The following is an 18,210-nucleotide window of genomic DNA, read 5'->3' on the forward strand; positions in this document are numbered from 1 at the left end:
GGATATGGATATGGATATGGATGCAATTTTAGAGTCCGAATTTTAAATGGATTTGGATATGGATGCAATTTTAGAGTTCGGATTTTAAATGGATCGGATTTGGAGTTTACTACATCCGACCCGAATCCGATCCATTGCCATCCCTAGGTTTTAGTTTTATTTTTTCTTTAGAAAATTTGTCAAAAACAACCCAGCAAACTTAGCATTTTACGAGTTACAACCTCATAGTTTTATTTTTGTTAATTACAACCCGAAACTTAATTCCGCACTCTAAATTACAACCTCGGGTCAAATTCCGGTTAACAATGTCGAAAAATGATGTCATTATTATTTATTATTATTAATTTAAATATAAAATAACAATTAAGAAAAAATTTAAAAAGAAATTACTTATCATCAAAAGTTAAACCTCTTGCGATTCATTCCCTTTATTTTGTTCTGAGTTCTCATCATCATCATCATCAAATTTGTCAATATCATTCGATATTCACCATCACATCAACCATTAATAAAATTACCAGCAACAACAAGCAACCTTAGCGCCATCGCCTTCTTAACCACCAACACTACCACCTGCTCCGCCTTTCCCCCCTCCTTTCCCATGAAATAGAGAAGTAAACCCATGAAAAATGAATTTGTGGAACAACCCGATTTAGCTCAGCACGGTAATGTTTCCGGAGCTTCTCGATCTTATGGCGGCATTTGAACAACGACCCACCCACGGCCCTGCCTCCTACCAACCATCCTCTTCTCCTCCTTCAACCGCTCCACTGCTCTGCATCCTCTCTCTCCCTCTTGGATGTCCTTCCCTCTGATAGGACCCTAGTAGTATATATATCAACTACCCACAAGGATCACCTACAAGACAATCAACCAAACAATACAACTCCAATTCACCACAAATAATCCACCAAACAAATAACCTAACAATCAACCAATAATGGACAGCAACAATAATCAAATGCGGAAGAACAAAATGCAATCAACAACACACGAATTATACGTGGAACCCCTTCGATGTGAAGAGTAAAAACCACGGGACTTGTGAGTAGTCCACCCTTGTCACCTTCTCTTATTATGATAAAATTGAGGGAAAAAGAACCCAAATCAGACATACAAAGGTTCAAAACCCACCAACACTTCCATACATAAAAGATGAACAACTAAAAGACAAAAGATGAAGAATATCACCAAAAAACGTAGGTTCTGTCCAGCAAAAACCACAGACAAACCAGAACTATAAACGACGATCCAACCGTTCAAAATGAGGCCCTATGTATCCTTAACAAGCTGACCAAATATCAGCACGATCCGACCGTTCAATCTCCAGCAAACAGATGTTTTCTGATGGCTGCCCTGAAAACTACGAACTCCCTCTTTTCTCTTTCTCTCCTTTTCTTTTGTGTGTGTTTTAATCTGATTTCTCACAGCTAACCTAACTCACCTTAGGTTATGAATAAACATCAAAAAAACACTCCAAGGCTTCTAAGAAAAGCCAACCCATTTAGCCAAGTGGACTAAAAACATAACCCAACATTTTGGGCTCACAAACACAAGATAAATGACTTACTTGTGCAACAAGTGGGCTGGACCCACAACACCCTCCTCCTCGCTGGTCCGCCGCAAACCACCCAGATTCGCCACCGCCCAAAATCAAACCATCTCCCCTCAACCTAACTTACCCCTCTTCCTTCTCATCCTCCGGCGTTTCGTGCCCCTACAACTGCTCTATTATTTGGTTTTTTTGCCAAATTTGAGGGATAATTTTTTTTGTATGATAATGCGTGATGTTTGATGATGATGACTTGATGAGCCATTGTTGTGTAATTGGGCCATTGGGGGGAAATTACAGGGAATTTTGTTTTTCAGTTATTATTATTATTATTATTATTATTATTATTATTATTATTATTATTATTAATGTGCGTTTTTTAATTTGGAAATTATTTAAATGTTTTGGAAATGTATAAATGACATCACTTTTCGATTCTTTTCGCCGGAAAGTGACTCGGGTTGCAATTTAAAGTGTGGTATAAAGATTTGGGTTGTAATTGAGAAAAACAAAAGTTTGAGGTTGTAATTCGTAAATTACTAAATTTGTTGAGTTGTATTTGGCAAATTTTTCTTTTTCTTTCATGTACCTTTCCGGTCAAAAACGAGAAAAAAAAAAAGAAAAAAAAGAAAGGAAAAGGCAATACAAAGTTTATGCAGTCCGTACGTTGTTTATGCTTGGGTGAACACTTTCCACCTATACATCACAAGATCACATGAATTATGGTAAAAAGACATGCGGTTCTAAAAGTTGTAATTGAAACGATAAAACAAATGCAAAAAGGCACTTCTTAGTTCTTACGTAGTATGAAAAGCGAGGCAACAAAAAGTGGATTTTGAGTCTTTACCATCATAACAAGCTATCATCTTTTGATTGATAATTAAGATTTCCTTCCATGAAAAAGTGGAAGCTCTTTTGAGTACACATGAAATTTGAACCAATCCGTTTTATAAACCAGATGGTTTGAGTTAAATAAGAAAAGAGATCGTTAAGTAACTCTATTTGTCTAATACTATGTACTTGACTGTTTTATTTTATTTTAGATCTGTCTGGCGATTAGGTATTTTTACTAATTGTTACTCCGTAGTAGTTATTACTTATTACTTCAATTTGTTAGTCCTTTCGTAGCACTTCCTCTTTTGATATGAGACCACTAATTCTTTATTGTTTCGCTCTTCATTTTACGCAGTTCATTATTGTTTCTCACATATAAACAATTAAAATATCATCATGAACCTCACTTGCACATTAATTAACATATTTTCATGTATTACCCAAAAACATTCCAAAACTACACGTAATATTCAAGAACAAAGACAACATTTATTTGTATTAACTGATTTGACTAACTGTTTGAACTATAGGATTGTTTAAAGTTTTTGGCAAATTAGTTGTTCCCTATATAATGTATAGAATTGACATTAAAAACATTGAAATAAATCAACGTAGGTTGGTAAGGGTTGTACTTTTAGACAATATTATAACAAAGTTGTTACTTTACACTTACTTTTCAAACTTCTAATGTAAAAAGGTTATCCTTCGTATATTAAGCTTTTTCATAATTAGTTTTTTAATTGTAAAACTCTCTACCAAACTTCCCATAACAAAATGCTTTTATCGACTTTATAAAACCGTCAAACCTCTAATTAACTCTAAAAAGTTACGAAGTAATTTTTTTCACCCTACGCCACTCATAAGTCATAACCAACCACCCCTTTGTCTTACATTAGGAGTACTAGACTTGATCCATTTGACCACATCTGGGTCTAAAAGTGTAAATCTAATATATATATATATATATATATATATATATATATATATATATATAATTACTAATATATACAAATCCATCTAAAATCAAACTCTAATAATTAAAAAATAAAGTTAAAATAAAATTCATCCAAATTCAAACACTAATCTAAAATAAATTAAATAAAATTCAATTTAAAATCAAACATTAATCCAATATTAGAACGCCGCGTAGGAAATGTAATGGTATCTGCCAATGAATAATAACATTTTAAAATAAATTTTGAATTAAAAAATTCGAGTTCCATGTAGATAAATAGTCAAGTGCCACGTAGATATTTTTATTAATTAATTATTAATATTACGCATATATAATTTCATCCAAAAACAAACACTCTCATAATTAAAAAAAATCTAAAAATGAAGTTCAATGAAAAATAAGAAACTAATCTAATCTAATATATAAAATTGGTATATACATAAGATTTTTATTTAAACATAACAATTTAATAGAACCGTGCATCGCACGGGCAAAAATCTAGTAAGTATTATAAAGACTAATCAACTTTATAATATTTTAATAAGATCATTTTTTACGAGTGTCACTATCTACATACACTCGGATGTATAACAGATAATCAGACGTTTAAACTTTGTCGATGGCTCGGCTCAAATCAATGCCGTCGGATTAGAGTGCGTCGAGGCGGATATCGGGCATGCAATAACAAACACATATCAACTAAAAGACAAATAGCTAAAAGACAAAAAAGGAAGTACCATTCATGTAAAAAAAGTACCATTCTAATACCATTCTGTAAAAAAAAGTACCATTTGTGTTTAGAAAAGTACAATTTAATTTTTTTTTTGTCCTTTTTCCTATTTTGTCTTATGTTCTGATATGTATTTGGACACACATATCAGATATGTGTTTTTACTTCCTCGTCGGATTATGGTATTTCTTGTTAGGTTAAAACTTAACGAGAAGTGTCAATCATATTTAAGAAGTTCGATTTTTGTTTTTATCGGAAATTTCCAAAAAGATTTTTTGGTCAAGTCAAATAAAAATACGGAGAAAAAACAGTAGCACAGAAGGAGGCACATTGTTCGCTTCTTAAACACTGACTGTCTTACATCTGGCGGGAATCTACCCCAATTAGAGAACTGGTAATCCGACTCCAAATTTTCACTTTTTCATCTTTCTTCTCTAATTTCATTTTACAGGAGTAGTTAATTCAATCAATTTTCTCCTAATTTTTTTTACAAAGATTCTTGATTTTTCTTGTTGATGCTTGTGAAGATTCTTTTGTGGGGATGATATTATTTTGTAAATAATTCCAGCTACTACCTAGGAAAAAGCCAATCTATGTTAAATGAATAATGGTGTCTTCGTAATCTTCTCCTGCATCTGAAATCACAAATCTTGGCCTTCAGTAATCACTCATTTTTTAATTTTTTTATATTATTAGAAAAGGGTCGGTGCTAATTTTTTTTATAAAATTGAAATTTATCTTCTTGAAATAACATCACTCATTTTTTTCCTGGATTTTTTGAGGGGCTTGTTTGCCTCAAGAGGTACGTTTTCTTTTTGTGTAAATGTTTTTAGATCATATTTCTTGATGGGAATTTAGATCTATTTGTTTTGTTTTAATTGTAATTTTTAATTTTTTGTTTCCCAGTGTGTTCAGTTTATGTGTAATTCTGGCATAACCCACTTTAAAAAGTTACGAACTTGGTATACTTTTGTGGAATGTATGGATTTTGATGTGGAATTCTGACTTAACTGTTGAAAAAGTATGAAATTTGGTAGTGAAGCTATTGTTAGTGATGATTTGATTGTGGATGGAAGATTTAGCAATTTTTAGTGATGATTTTTATGTGAAATAATTCAGGTCTTTAGAGTGGTAGTTCTTCAGTGCAAGCAAGATGAGAGGAGCTGTATTCGCAGCGCTTGCTGCTACAATGGGAAACTTGTTGCAAGGGTGGGATAATGCAACTATTGCAGGTACACCATAATTGAATTTATTTAGCTCTTTAAATGTTTTGAATGACAACTGAGACGAATAATTTTGTGATTTGCCTGATATTATCATGTTAGACCTCTAAATCTAAACAATGAGATTACGTTTGATGTTATTACAGGATCAATTATGTACATCAAGAGGGAATTCAACCTCGAAACACAACCAAAGTTAGAGGGGCTAATTGTGGCAATGTCACTTATTGGTGCCACAGTTATCACAACATTCTCAGGGCCGGTTTCAGATTCAGTTGGACGCCGACCAATGCTAATCATCTCATCATTGCTATACAGTCTTGGTGGTGTTGTCATGCTATGGTCTCCTAATGTATATGTTTTGCTATTGGGTAGACTGTTAGATGGGTTTGGAGTTGGTTTAGCAGTTACTCTTGTGCCAGTATATATATCAGAGACTGCACCTCCAGAAATCAGAGGACAGTTGAATACTCTCCCACAGTTCACTGGTTCAGGAGGCATGTTCTTGTCTTACTGTATGGTATTCGGCATGTCTTTGATGGACGCGCCTAGTTGGAGATTGATGCTCGGTGTTCTTTTAATCCCGTCTCTTTTCTATCTTGGATTGATGGTGTTTTATCTGCCTGAGTCTCCTAGGTGGCTCGTCAGCAAAGGGAAGATGAATGAGGCTAAGAAAGTCTTACAAAGATTACGTGGCAAAGAAGATGTTATTGGTTAGTATGCACATTTTCTCTCTCTAAATCTTCATTACTTGAATTATGCTGATAGTTAGCATCCCTTAGTCTGTGCTCTGTGCTTTTAGGAGTTAATATCTCGCAAGGTTTATATATAGTTGATAGGAGTTGCATATTGACATTGGAATGTGGACTTATTAGGCTCTGTTCTGTCACCTTATTTCCGAAAAAATAAGCTCAAATAAGATAAGTTTTTCACATGTGAATAGAACGCACCCTTAGCTGGTAACGTAGTCCTTCCTTTCTGATGCGGGTACATAGTCAAGCAACAGCCAAAAGTTATTGTTGATACAAATTGAAACAATAACTTTTGGAATTCTCGAGAGGAATTTTATGTGCTCCATGGACCATTGATGCCAGTGCAGGGCCATTTATTGTTTTATGCTTGCATCAGTTAGCTAACATTCAATGTGTACTTGAAACTTTCATGGTTGTATAGGAAATTAAGTATACACTGTGATACTTTTTTGTCCAATTATTGACTTAATAATTATTGTTAACCTGTTGTCTTGTAGGTGAGTTAGCATTGCTTATAGAGGGACTTGGAACTGGGGATAATACTTCCATTGAAGAGTATGTGATGGGCCCAGCAAACGACGAGGAAGTCACTACAGATAAGGATCAAATCAAACTATACGGTGCTGAGCACGGCCAATCTTGGATTGCCAAACCAGTCACAGGACAAAGCATGCTTGGCATGGTTTCTCGTTATGGAAGCATGGCCCACCAGGGAAGTATGGCAAACATGATGGATCCTCTCGTCACTTTGTTTGGCAGTGTTCACGATAAGCTACCCCAAACAGGGAGCATGAGGAGTGCAATATTCCCAAACTTTGGGAGCATGTTCAATACTGCTGCTGATGATAATGGTAGACAAGAAAATTGGGAGGTTGAGAGCCAAGGTGAGGATACCGCTTCTGATGTTGAGCACGACGACTCTGATGATAATAATCTGAGGAGTCCATTGCTTTCACCTCATGCCCCTGGTGCAGTTTCTCAATCAAATGGCGGCAGCATGCTGATGCAAAGTGGTGAATTAGTCAACAGTACAGGTAACAATTAAAATGATTACAAGTCCTTAGATTAAAATTTACTTTTGAATTGCTATGATGTAATTCTTGTTTTTACTGCATCCTTTGGGAAAATGTTTTTTTCAGCTTTCAGAGGTCTTTTCAAGAAAGAAAAACGATTATGATGATGGTGATGTAACCCATATGAAACCCCACCTTTCTCCAAAACTATCTGAATACTCGGGCTTGGAGGGAAATGAAAGAAAGCGGCTCATTTTTCTTTATCTTAGTAATTTAGCTTGATAGAATTTTAGGGAAACGCAAGGTTATCAAAATAATGCGACCTTCAACCTAAATCCCTCAAAGAGAGAGGAGGGGCTTGTAGCCGTGAAGGGTTCCGAGCCTTTCTTCTCCGACTGATTAATTTTCTCTCGTATTTCTTCTATGGTGCTTCTTGTTACCGATTATATCCAATGTAATGTTTGCATTCTACCTTGACAGGTATCGGTGGAGGTTGGCAGCTGGCATATAAGAAAGCACAAGATGGAACAGGCGAATTGAAAAGGGTTTATCTTCACCAAGAAGCTGGCATGGGGTCTATGCGTGGATCCATGCGCGGATCGGTCCTTTCACTGCCTCCTTCTGATCTTCATGATAGTCCGCTTGTCCAAGCTGCTGGTCTTGTGAGTCAGTCCACCCTCAACATAAAAGATTTCAAGGGAGAGTCTCCTCTTGAGGATGGTAATATACAGCCTTCAGCAGCTGCTACTACAGGGCCAAGCTGGAGGGAGCTTTTCGAACCAGGAGTTAAGCGAGCATTGGTTGTTGGGATGGGAATGCAGATACTTCAACAGGTAAACTGGTTTTTTTTTTGAAGTACAGGAATTTAATTTATTGTAGTAAAAACCAAAAGAACTCAGAAACTCAATTCTTTTCTATCCAATTTCTGATCATTATGTGTTATGCATCGGCTATTGGGAAGGGCACACCAGGTAATGTGATCAATGTTAGAGGTAGCTTGAGCAACCAGAACAGGGAAATTTGTTAGAGAAGGAATCAGTTGTTTTTTATTTTAATACTGGTGTTGATGATTTAGTTGCATCAACAATTTAACATATAAACAGCTACGATTTTCCAGTTTATCAATGAAATTGCCATCTTCTTATCTCAACTTTCTTCCTCATAAAATCCAGTCTATTGCATTTTGCTTATCGGGATTCAACTTTTTTCTGTTTTCATCCTCGATTATCATGTTCCCCTCTGTGGGTAAAGGGGATAATAAGCAGTAGGCTTGAGTATATTCATGCATATTTGCGTGTATGATGTATCTGACATGAATTTTTTTGGGTGTAAAATCAGTTCTCTGGTATCAATGGAGTGCTGTACTACACCCCTCAAATTCTGTCACAAGCAGGAGTAGATGTTCTCTTATCAAATTTGGGGATTAGTTCAGACTCCGCTTCTCTCCTGATAAGCGCTTTGACAACATTGTTGATGCTTCCTAGCATAGGGCTTGCAATGAGGTTGATGGATATCTCTGGAAGAAGGTAATTAATAAACTCACACTACAGCAGATTCATTATTAATTACTTCATGTTTTTAACACCATCATTAGTAGAAAGTAGTCGACTTGATTAACATATAATTATGTTTTTTTTATCATTCTCTGCAGGTTTCTTCTGCTAAATACACTTCCTGTCTTGATAGGATCACTAATCGTACTAGTTCTTTCCAACATTATCGATATGGGAACTGTGATACACGCAACATTATCTACTATTAGTGTCATAGTCTATTTCTGCTGCTTTGTCATGGGATTTGGTCCCATTCCCAACATCCTGTGTTCTGAAATCTTCCCTACTAGAGTCCGTGGTATATGCATTGCCATATGTGCTCTTACCTTCTGGTTTGGAGACATTATTGTCACATACTCTCTCCCTGCTTTGCTCTCCTCTATTGGGCTTGCAGGAGTGTTTGGCATCTATGCTGTGGTTTGCACCATTTCTTGGTTCTTTGTTTACTTGAAGGTACCCGAAACCAAAGGGATGCCCCTTGAAGTTATCAGCGAGTTCTTTAACGTGGGTGCGAGGCAAACTGAACCTGAGAAAAATATGTGAGCCACATTCAGAAATTTAATTTGTGAATGAAATCATTAATGAGAAGAGTTTGATCAACCGAGAGAAAGAACGAAGAATGGAGTGCTTGGCATTTTTTGAATACAAATTTGATGATGCTTCATGCCTGCATCAGTACAAGGTTATTGTGGGGTGTTGCTCTATTTCAGTTACCCCTTCTAAATAACAACCGTTCTCGGCGGTTGGAACTCAAGTTTTGTTCTGTTTTTATTGGTAGCAGCATAATGTGTAATTCAATTGTTAGTTTATTTGAGCATCAAATCTGTTTTTCTTCATATACAGAATACAGTACTGTTTTTCTTTGTAAGTGGTAAGCTTCACTGGTGTTGCTGAATTCTAAACAAGTAGAGCAATTCCAAGAACGAATTCGAGCCAAACAACTGTTTTTCAGTTACCAGCTGAACTAGATATGCAAGGTTACGATTTGAGTCACTATTCAATTATTTAACTATCCATACATTGACGTTGACCACTTTTTTTTGTTTTTTGATATACGTTGAAATTGCATAAATATGAAAAGTTTTACAAACTACATGCTACAAACTACTAAACCCCTCAGGTCTTTACAAATCAATACACATATAACATACAACATATTACACAGGTAACAAAGAACGTAGGCCGTAACACCTAGAGGGAGGTATGCTCTTCTTGTGACATCTCGTGCTTGTAGAACATGTCTGGTTTACACCACCAACGAGGTGTTATCGTGCCAAGGCTATTTGAGGGGTGTGAATTTTTTATAAGAAGTGGTGTAGAATCCAGGTCGTTACCCATTGAAGTCTTTTTCAAGAACCTGTTGAGCTTGAAAGACAAGGAAAGAAAAGAAAGGATGATAATGTCCCTTGAAAGCGTGAACATCCTTGTGAAATGACCACAAGCGTCTTGAGTCAAACATGACTCTGTTAGCATGCTAAAAAAAACTCCAAACAATGAAAGCATCATTCAAATATGTGGTTTTGAAAGCATCAGTAATCACTCTTGATGCTGACCTAGCTAAAATGGATATTAACAAAAGTTAACCTCCAGACACAAAGGACAACCCCTACCCGAAGACACATACCCTTCCTAACACGTACTTCTTTCCTCTTCAAACAACTGAAACAATACACTCCAACCCACATCCGAAAGAGATGAAGACACCAATTACACACATAGTTATACTTCCTCAGCCAACTACTTTAGCGAAGGAGGGAACTTCAACAATTATTAAGTCTTCAAAACCAACCATAAACCCCAACAATTGTACTACTTGAAACCACCTCCTGGTTGAAAATATTCTAGTCGAGTTCGAGAAATGGATTGTCCAATATTTTAAGCGGGACTAACATTCAAGAACTTTGAAAAATATAAATTTAATCCAACAACATATTACACAATGACATTTAATTTTTATATATTAGTAAGAAAATGTGATAAAAAAAATCATGTATTAAGATAAGAGTAGTACAAAAGTCAAAATGTTGCAAGTATTAAGGAACGGAGCAACCAAGTAGTTTCTATACGTAGTAAAGAAATGGTATGAGTACTCTGTAATCCCAATTTATATGGGAGCTTCAAAATCAATGTCTATTATTTGTAAAATAGTACAAATCACATGGCATAAGGGTGAGTTAATTTATCCATCAGACTCAACCCTAAACCCTAAAAACTGTCACATCAGCTTTCACTAACTTTAACCTACTTTTTCATTATTCAGACTCACACAAACTCTCCCTATTTTTACACATTATCCTCAGATTCACCTAAACTCCCAAAATAAGTAGGATAAAGTGTTATGATGTATAAAAGTGAGTCTTGTGAGTCTTTGATTTTCAAAACCACCTCCAGACTTGTTGTAATCTTTTACCACATTATCCCAAGAGTCTGGCTACATACTCCCTTTTCAAACTTCTCACCGACCTAGGAATAAATTTACCCTGCTCAAAAACGTCAGAGATGTCCTGCTCAAAACTTTATTAAAGGGAAGCCTCAAATATTTTATGAAGGAGTCTTTCACTCCATTCCAAGTCCACATAGGGTTTATATTAACTCTCCTCCTCTTCCTGTTAGTCACAATCAACCTCGAAGCTTTTCTGATTGTATGGCTCATCGAGGTGTGGGGGAAGGTATACCACATCCTGTGACTATGTCTATACCTCCTACATCACTAGTTATGTCTGGTTTTTTATGGCCGAGAAACATTTGCAGCCGATTAATGGTTATGCTTCAAGTGATCTTTTGACACCAACAGAGCATAAAACTCCATCGCAGTCCCCCACTTCCAGCTTGGCTTCGAAGTTTGAAGCAAGCTGGCCTAAGAAGCGTTCTCGGCCAAGAGGTTATGAAAGTGAGAGGGGTATCTCAGTTAAAGAGTTACCTTCTCAACGTCTCTGTTGTGAGACTGATTAGCAGCTCAAGAGAAGAAAGCTAAGGCTCAAAAAACTTGAGCTAAAAGGAGGTTTTAATCGTTGGACTAGGCATCTTAATGTACATGTGTTGTGTTCCAAATGTGTTTCAGATTTGGATTTGGCTAGAGGTTTGGAAGTCAAGGTTCAACAAGATATAGTTGTTGCTTTCGCGGGTTGTAAGTCAGGTAAAGGAAAAAGGGAAAAAAGCAAATTATTCCATATTTCCGTAAGAAAGTTCGAACTGGTGCTGCAGAGGCTCTTCAGATACACAACAGGTCTGAGAACTCAGCTGGTCATTCTGTTTCAGTTGCCTCAGATCAGTCCTATTCTGTCAACCAAGCGAAGGCTTTGCCTTCTTCCCCTAAACGAAAACAATATGCTGGAATTGTAGGGGTTTAAATGACATCACTCTCCTAAACTACCGTATGTATTTTGTCTTTTACGTCTACATTCGCCAAAACTTTTGTTTTTGTCAGAGACAAAGATGCCTGTCTCAAATGCTGTAAATCTGTTTAGGTGTACTAATCCAAACTTTTGTAATGGTGTAGATGCCATAGGTAGTAGTGGGGGTTTATGATAGACTAAAGACGTATCACCTAATCAAAGATAAACCTAAAATAACTAGCTAAAGAGCAAGGGAAGTCAGGATCGAATCTACAGGGAAACATAGTTCATTCCACTACTAAAATAAAGGTCTAGACTATTGGGAAACAAGAATGTGGTTTGGTTTGAGTATTAAACTACGGCAGTAATCAAATTAGGAGAAATCAAATAATAAAAGGCCTAGGGTATAGGTTCACCAATGAACAATAATTCGGGATGAGAAACAATCACTAACAGTCAATAAAGCAATATATTAATCAGACTAGCATGTTCTCTCGAATCGATACTAATCATAGAATTGGAATTAACAGGCTCTCGCAATTTATTAAACCCAACTCTACCTATTGAAACTAGCCTAAACATCAAGTTGCATCTCTCAAATTTTAACTTGACATTGCTTGACTAAAACAATTAAACATGCGCAAATCTAACCGCATAGTAATGAAATCAATCAATAAGAAACTAACCAACGTACAATACCAACAACCAACAATAGCCAATCATCCCTTCATATTAGTTCATGAATTCCCAAAACCCTAGATTAAACTACTCACGCATAATTAAAGTAAACAACGCAATCATATTGAATGAAACATAATTAATCTAGAATAATGAAAAAAAAGGATGAAGTAATACCGAATTTACGAACGACGAATTGAATGAAAGCTTCAAACTTTGATTGAAAGATTAAAAGTGTTTAACCAAAAGTTGAGAGAATAAAACTAAGTACTATAAACTAAGGGTGCTGAAAATTAGATGGAAAATAAGTTCCATGCAACTCTAATATATATAGTATTTCCTAAATCCTAAAGAAAAACGAATCACTAAACTAATAAAACGAGGCAGGGGTTGTCGTCGCCCGATTGGGCAATGGGCCGCCCGATCGGGCGAACAACTCGACAAAAACGGCAGATTCCAAAGAGCTTCGCAGGCGCCCGATCGAGCGCGCGTATATCACTTAAATCTTTTCCCGAAGGGCGATTTTCTCCCTTGAGAGAACTGACGAGCCCATCGCCCGATGGGCATCGGGTGCCCAATCGGGCGATCTGCTCGAGCACACGATTCCCTATCTTCAAAACGCCATATCTCCTTCGTTATTCGTCTAAATTAGGTGAGTGATCAATTTTTGGAAATCTATTAAAGTCTAGAATCCAACCTAATTAGAATCTCTGCATTTGGATTTGTATAACTTTAGTTATGATCAAAATAGTGGGCGACATTCATTTTTCTACTTCTTTCGTTATTCGTTTTGCTTCAATACTCTTCCAACTCAGTGTCCGTGCTCTCTAAAGTACAACACCTCTTGCAACGGTTCAAATGAGTATGAAATGCATCCAAATATGCTAATTCTTATAATGATAAACCTGAAACTACAAACACACTACAAGGAGAACATTAGTACTAAAATGGCTTCGAAGAGCGCAATTAAGACCAATAATCATCGAGGGACGGGGGTAAAACTCTATATAAAATAGGCATATCAAAATCCCCAACCTAGATCTTTGCTTGTCCCTAAACAAAGACATCATCGATGAATACATAAATCAAAACTTCACCCTAAACACATTTCAAAACAATGGATACGATTCAAGGCAAAATCCAACAAATATGCATCAATGTCAACTAATCAAATCCGTTTGACCATCAATCTTCCCTAACAATCGTCACACAGAGCAAACCACAAGTGCACATGGAATTCAAGACTAGTTCTCACACACTCTTCACTCATTTATATGGCGGGTAAAAGATGTACACGGTCCCTCTCCTTCCAACAATTTATGTGAACAATGCCCTCCCAAACTCACAATACTCGTGTGTTTAAAAGGACATGCACTCAACCTAATAGTCGACTCGAAATATGTCACGTCATAAGTTGCATTGGTAAACAACTAGTTTCATATTAACATGAATCTATGCAGAAAGGTCGGAAGGTCTTCAAAGCTTGTAATGTAAGGCTTGGGTAAGGGTATGGTAAATTGGGTAAAATGTGAGCGTAAAGCTTTAGCTTTTGGGAGCCAAAATCCTAATATATCCCGTGATTGAAAATTGAAAAGTGACCACAAACTCTCACACTCAACACATGAATATGCATCAAACAAACCAAACCAAACTTTTTCCATTTTTTTCATCCATACAACCGGTCACTCACAAGAATATAGAATTGAAACACTTGAGTGAAACCATGCTTTGAATTCTTCGAAAGTAATAATATTTTTTTCTTTTTTCTCAATTTCTTTTTTTCCCCTTTTAGGAACCTTCATTTATAAGACACTTGAACATACATAATTCTTCTCGTCTTATTGCTCATTTGTTTTTAGATCCTTTTAATTCACCATACAAGAACAAGAAGAACTCCCTTATTTTGTCTCCACTCAAATTGTGCACGAATGAAGCACACTACAACTCCCTCACCTCACTCACTAATAGCTCCCCTAAGAAAAGCTTGGGACTAGTAACCAATGGGGCTTAAACAGGTTTGTAATGTGGCTAGTAACCGAATAAAAGGACACAAGCAACAACATGGGTAGAAAGAAGGGAACAAATGCATCTACAATAATCTGAAGGCCACCTAATAGAAAAACTGCCTTCGTCCTCCTCAATGTGCATGCATATGAGCCATAAAACACTAATAGAAGTTACAAACCAATACTCAAAGTGAATGACATACCAGGAACTACCCAAATGGATTCATAATCAAATCAACTAGTCAAGCACCAAATCCACAAATAGTTGGTCAAAGTTGACTCATGCTAAGTCACCAAAATAGTTGAATATCCAATCATAACTAACATGTCCTCATTATTCATCAACAAATACCAAGAAATAAAACAATTTTCGATCCAGGGTACAGGAAGAATGGAATCATTCCTTGTTGGTTATGATTCCAAAGAGAGATTTTCCAGAGGATACAGGTCACCTAAGACCAATAAGTCTTTGTAATATGGTGTACAAATGTGCTTCGAAGTGTTTGGTTGTGAGATTGAAGTCAATTCTTCCAAGCATTATTTCACCGTCTCAACATGCTTTTATTTCTGAACGGTTCATGGCAGACACCATTCTCCTTAGTCATGAGGCTATTGAAAAAATAAACTGTCATCGCAGGAGTGGAAGTTACCTTGCTTTGCTAAAAATCGACATGAGTAAGGCCTATGATAGAGTTAATTGGGACTTCCTTATTCGAGTTCTAAGAGGGTATGGGTATCCGCAACATTGTATGTAACACCCCGACAATTCCCATTTTCCAAAATAACCCTTTTTAAATATAACTGTAGGGAATTAACAAAGTATTATCGCCAGTGTGAAAACGTAACGGCTTATTCAGAATTTTGCAGCGGAAAACATAAAACTAACTTTTAGGTTCATAAATAATCTTATTACATATTAGGTCCAAAACCAATTAACTGAAATAAGGAAATACGAATAGTACGACAATTTCAAATTTAAGTTAACAAACCAAATCACTTAATAAAGCAAATATAACTACAAGCTCTCTAATCCCGATCCCAATGATGCATCATCTTCAAACCTGTAGATGGGCAACGCTTATTGATCCTTAGAGACTGCTCACCAAAGTTGGGTCATCACAGGATCAATAAGGCATAGCCATGATCAACACACACAAACAAAGCACGTAATCAGCAAAGCTGAGTACTACATACTAAAACAATAATAATCCTAACATGATACTATTAAACATAAACAAAGGCAGACAGAACATGATAATTTGACGACCATACTTGACTAGACTGGGCTAGACCTACAACAATAATATTATTTTAGTTGAAATAGACAATGGACCGAGTTGACCGTCCGACAGCCTTCACTAAGGAAGACGAGGTACGGGCGCGACTCTGTAACCTCAGAGACCTGCGATATCGAGGAACATTTGAATAAAAATAGGACACGGTGATCAATCCGGTCCGAGATAAAGGCCATGGGCTACCACCATGAACCCCAACTCCTGTTTGTCCGTCACTTTAGACGTGCACAGTCTAAAGCTATTGCTACTCCGTTTCTCTTTACATGATTTACAAATTGAGACTCTGTTATGACTCAACAATCACATAAGGCATATAATCCACATTCGTTCACAACTGTTTTTATCTTGGAATTAAGTACGTGATCATAAAGGCATCAATCAAGACTCATTCCAATTTACCCAACCTTTCCTTTAACCATGATCAACCCTGTATATGGGTATAAAGTTTCAACTTACTAAACAAGGTCCTCGGCCCTCATAAAGTAGTGAAAAGCTAAAAAGGGAACAACAATCAACTGATCTGAATCAACATATACAAAGTAATCTAGTGTTCCCAATCAAACATGTTTGCATCAATCATCCATACTAACATGTTATAATTCTCTTAATGCAATATAGGTTCAATACGTCCATCCAACAGTATTAAACATGCAATTTCAACCTGACTAAGTTCGTCGATAATATCAACATCACCAAGTTCAACAATAATATCAACATAGCCAAGTTCAACAACAAATTCAACATGGTTTCAACAATTAGCACACATTCCAAGCACACAGGTATGTACGTACCTTGTGTAAACAAACTAATACGTCACTTTAACACTTTCAAAGGTCGCCTAAAGAGAATTCTCCGCCTAAAACAACCAACACATATTCCCAATCAATTTCTAATCATTCATGACTATAATAAAGCATTCTATATACATCCTAAACATATTTAGAACCTTCCCCAATATCAAAACTTGAATATTTGATTTCCTAGAATCATAATTATTGAATTAGTGATTGAAATTCGTTGAAAACTCTTTGCAAACATCGTACTTTAAATTTTCAGCAATATGAACTCATTTAAAAACTTCACCAAGGCCAATTTACGTTCTTAGAACATCGAAACAATAAATTTAATAAACCACAATCGTCCTACCATGATTTACAACCATTAAAACCTTAAAAATTCATACTTTAATAATTAAAACCATTATTTCAATCAAATCGTATAATCCGAATATTAATAATTTAATTATATAAAACATAAAATCTGAAATTTATAGTTAAACCATAAAACTATAAATTTAATCCAATAAAACATTAATTTAATTCGTAAACATAATTAAAAATCTAACTTAAATATTATTAACAAACTGAAAATAAATTAGTTTATAATATATAATCTGAATTCTAAATATAAATTATCAAAACTAATAATTTAAATCATGAAAACCTTAATTAAATTATTAAAACATAAATATTACATTAATTAAATAAAAGGGTAAAGAATTAACCAAAAAAAAGAGAGGAGAGGGGAGCTGCTGGCCGGCAGGCAGGGCGGCGCGGCAACAGTGGGCGGCGACGCTGGTCGGAGGAGTGCGGCGGAGGGTGTCAGCGTCCGCGCGGTGGTTGTTGGTGGTGCTGTGCAAGAAAACAATTAAGGAGGGCAACGAAAGGGGAGAACGAAGCAAGAGGTGAGAGGAAGGAGGTGCTTTACCGGCGGCGAACAATCGTTATGGGCGCGGCTGGTGGCGCGGTGGTGGTTGCTGCGAACGAAACTGCGAGTGAGGAGGAGGGATGAAACAACAGAGAAAGAAATAAGGGAGAAGGAGAAGAGAAGGAGGTCGAAACCTTACCAGTGGAGACGGGTGATGGTGGTCCGACGGCGAGGGAGGCTGCAGCAACGAAAGTGAAGGCGGGAGAGAGGAACGGCGAGGAGAGAGAGTGGAGTTGCTGGTGCTGCTTGTCGTGCGTGAGATTGGAGGAAGGGGAGTAGGGGTTTGATTCTTTTACGTGAATTAGAAAAGAGAAGGGAGTATTGTTTTGGGGTTTTACTGGTTTGGGATTTGCCTAATTGGGCTAGGATTAGGATTTGGGTTTTAGTGTTTGAGTAAAAATCGAATAGAATTGTTTTTCCGAATTCAACGATTTTTCCTAATTCAAATTCTTTTCAACATAAAATTCTAAAATTATTCTTGATTGCACAATCGCTAAAATATTTAGAATATATTTAAATAAAATTAAATATACATTAAATATATAAATATAATAAAGTTCAAAATCGTTAAATATTT

General features: G+C 36.2%; 1 protein-coding gene and 1 long non-coding RNA gene across 3 annotated transcripts; one reads left to right on the forward strand and one right to left on the reverse strand.

Moving 5' to 3' along the window:
- Positions 1-308: 308 nt before the first annotated feature.
- On the reverse strand, positions 309-1,560 carry LOC130470516 (uncharacterized). Its single transcript, XR_008931015.1, has 2 exons — positions 1,192-1,560; positions 309-858 (listed from the first exon to the last, which is right to left on the reverse strand). It is a non-coding gene; the product is annotated as an uncharacterized lncRNA (long non-coding RNA).
- A 2,710-nt stretch (positions 1,561-4,270) lies between these two features.
- On the forward strand, positions 4,271-9,535 carry LOC110777252 (monosaccharide-sensing protein 2). 2 transcript variants are annotated; one of them, XM_021981858.2, is made up of 7 exons: positions 4,271-4,465; positions 5,191-5,303; positions 5,441-6,007; positions 6,544-7,080; positions 7,540-7,892; positions 8,398-8,585; positions 8,711-9,535. In XM_021981858.2, exons 2-7 carry the CDS (start codon positions 5,225-5,227, stop codon positions 9,153-9,155), a joined length of 2,169 nt encoding a protein of 722 aa, XP_021837550.1. In that variant the 5' UTR covers positions 4,271-4,465; positions 5,191-5,224; the 3' UTR covers positions 9,156-9,535. The 2 variants fall into 2 exon arrangements, with proteins under 2 accessions (XP_021837550.1, XP_021837549.1); XM_021981857.2 differs by having other exon boundaries at positions 4,444-4,873.
- The last annotated feature ends 8,675 nt before the right edge of the window (positions 9,536-18,210 follow it).

The sequence above is a fragment of the Spinacia oleracea genome, chromosome 3, assembly GCF_020520425.1.
Source record: "Spinacia oleracea cultivar Varoflay chromosome 3, BTI_SOV_V1, whole genome shotgun sequence".
NCBI classification, from domain to species: Eukaryota; Viridiplantae; Streptophyta; class Magnoliopsida; order Caryophyllales; family Amaranthaceae; genus Spinacia; species Spinacia oleracea.

Bases quoted from the DNA above. Each gene is read 5' to 3' on its own strand.
- LOC110777252 (XM_021981858.2), top strand. From the start codon at position 5,225: ATGAGAGGAGCTGTATTCGCAGCGCTTGCTGCTACAATGGGAAACTTG. The intron at 7,081-7,539 runs GTAACAATTAAA...CTACCTTGACAG, and splicing joins TGAATTAGTCAACAGTACAG to GTATCGGTGGAGGTTGGCAG. The intron at 8,586-8,710 runs GTAATTAATAAA...CATTCTCTGCAG, and splicing joins ATGGATATCTCTGGAAGAAG to GTTTCTTCTGCTAAATACAC.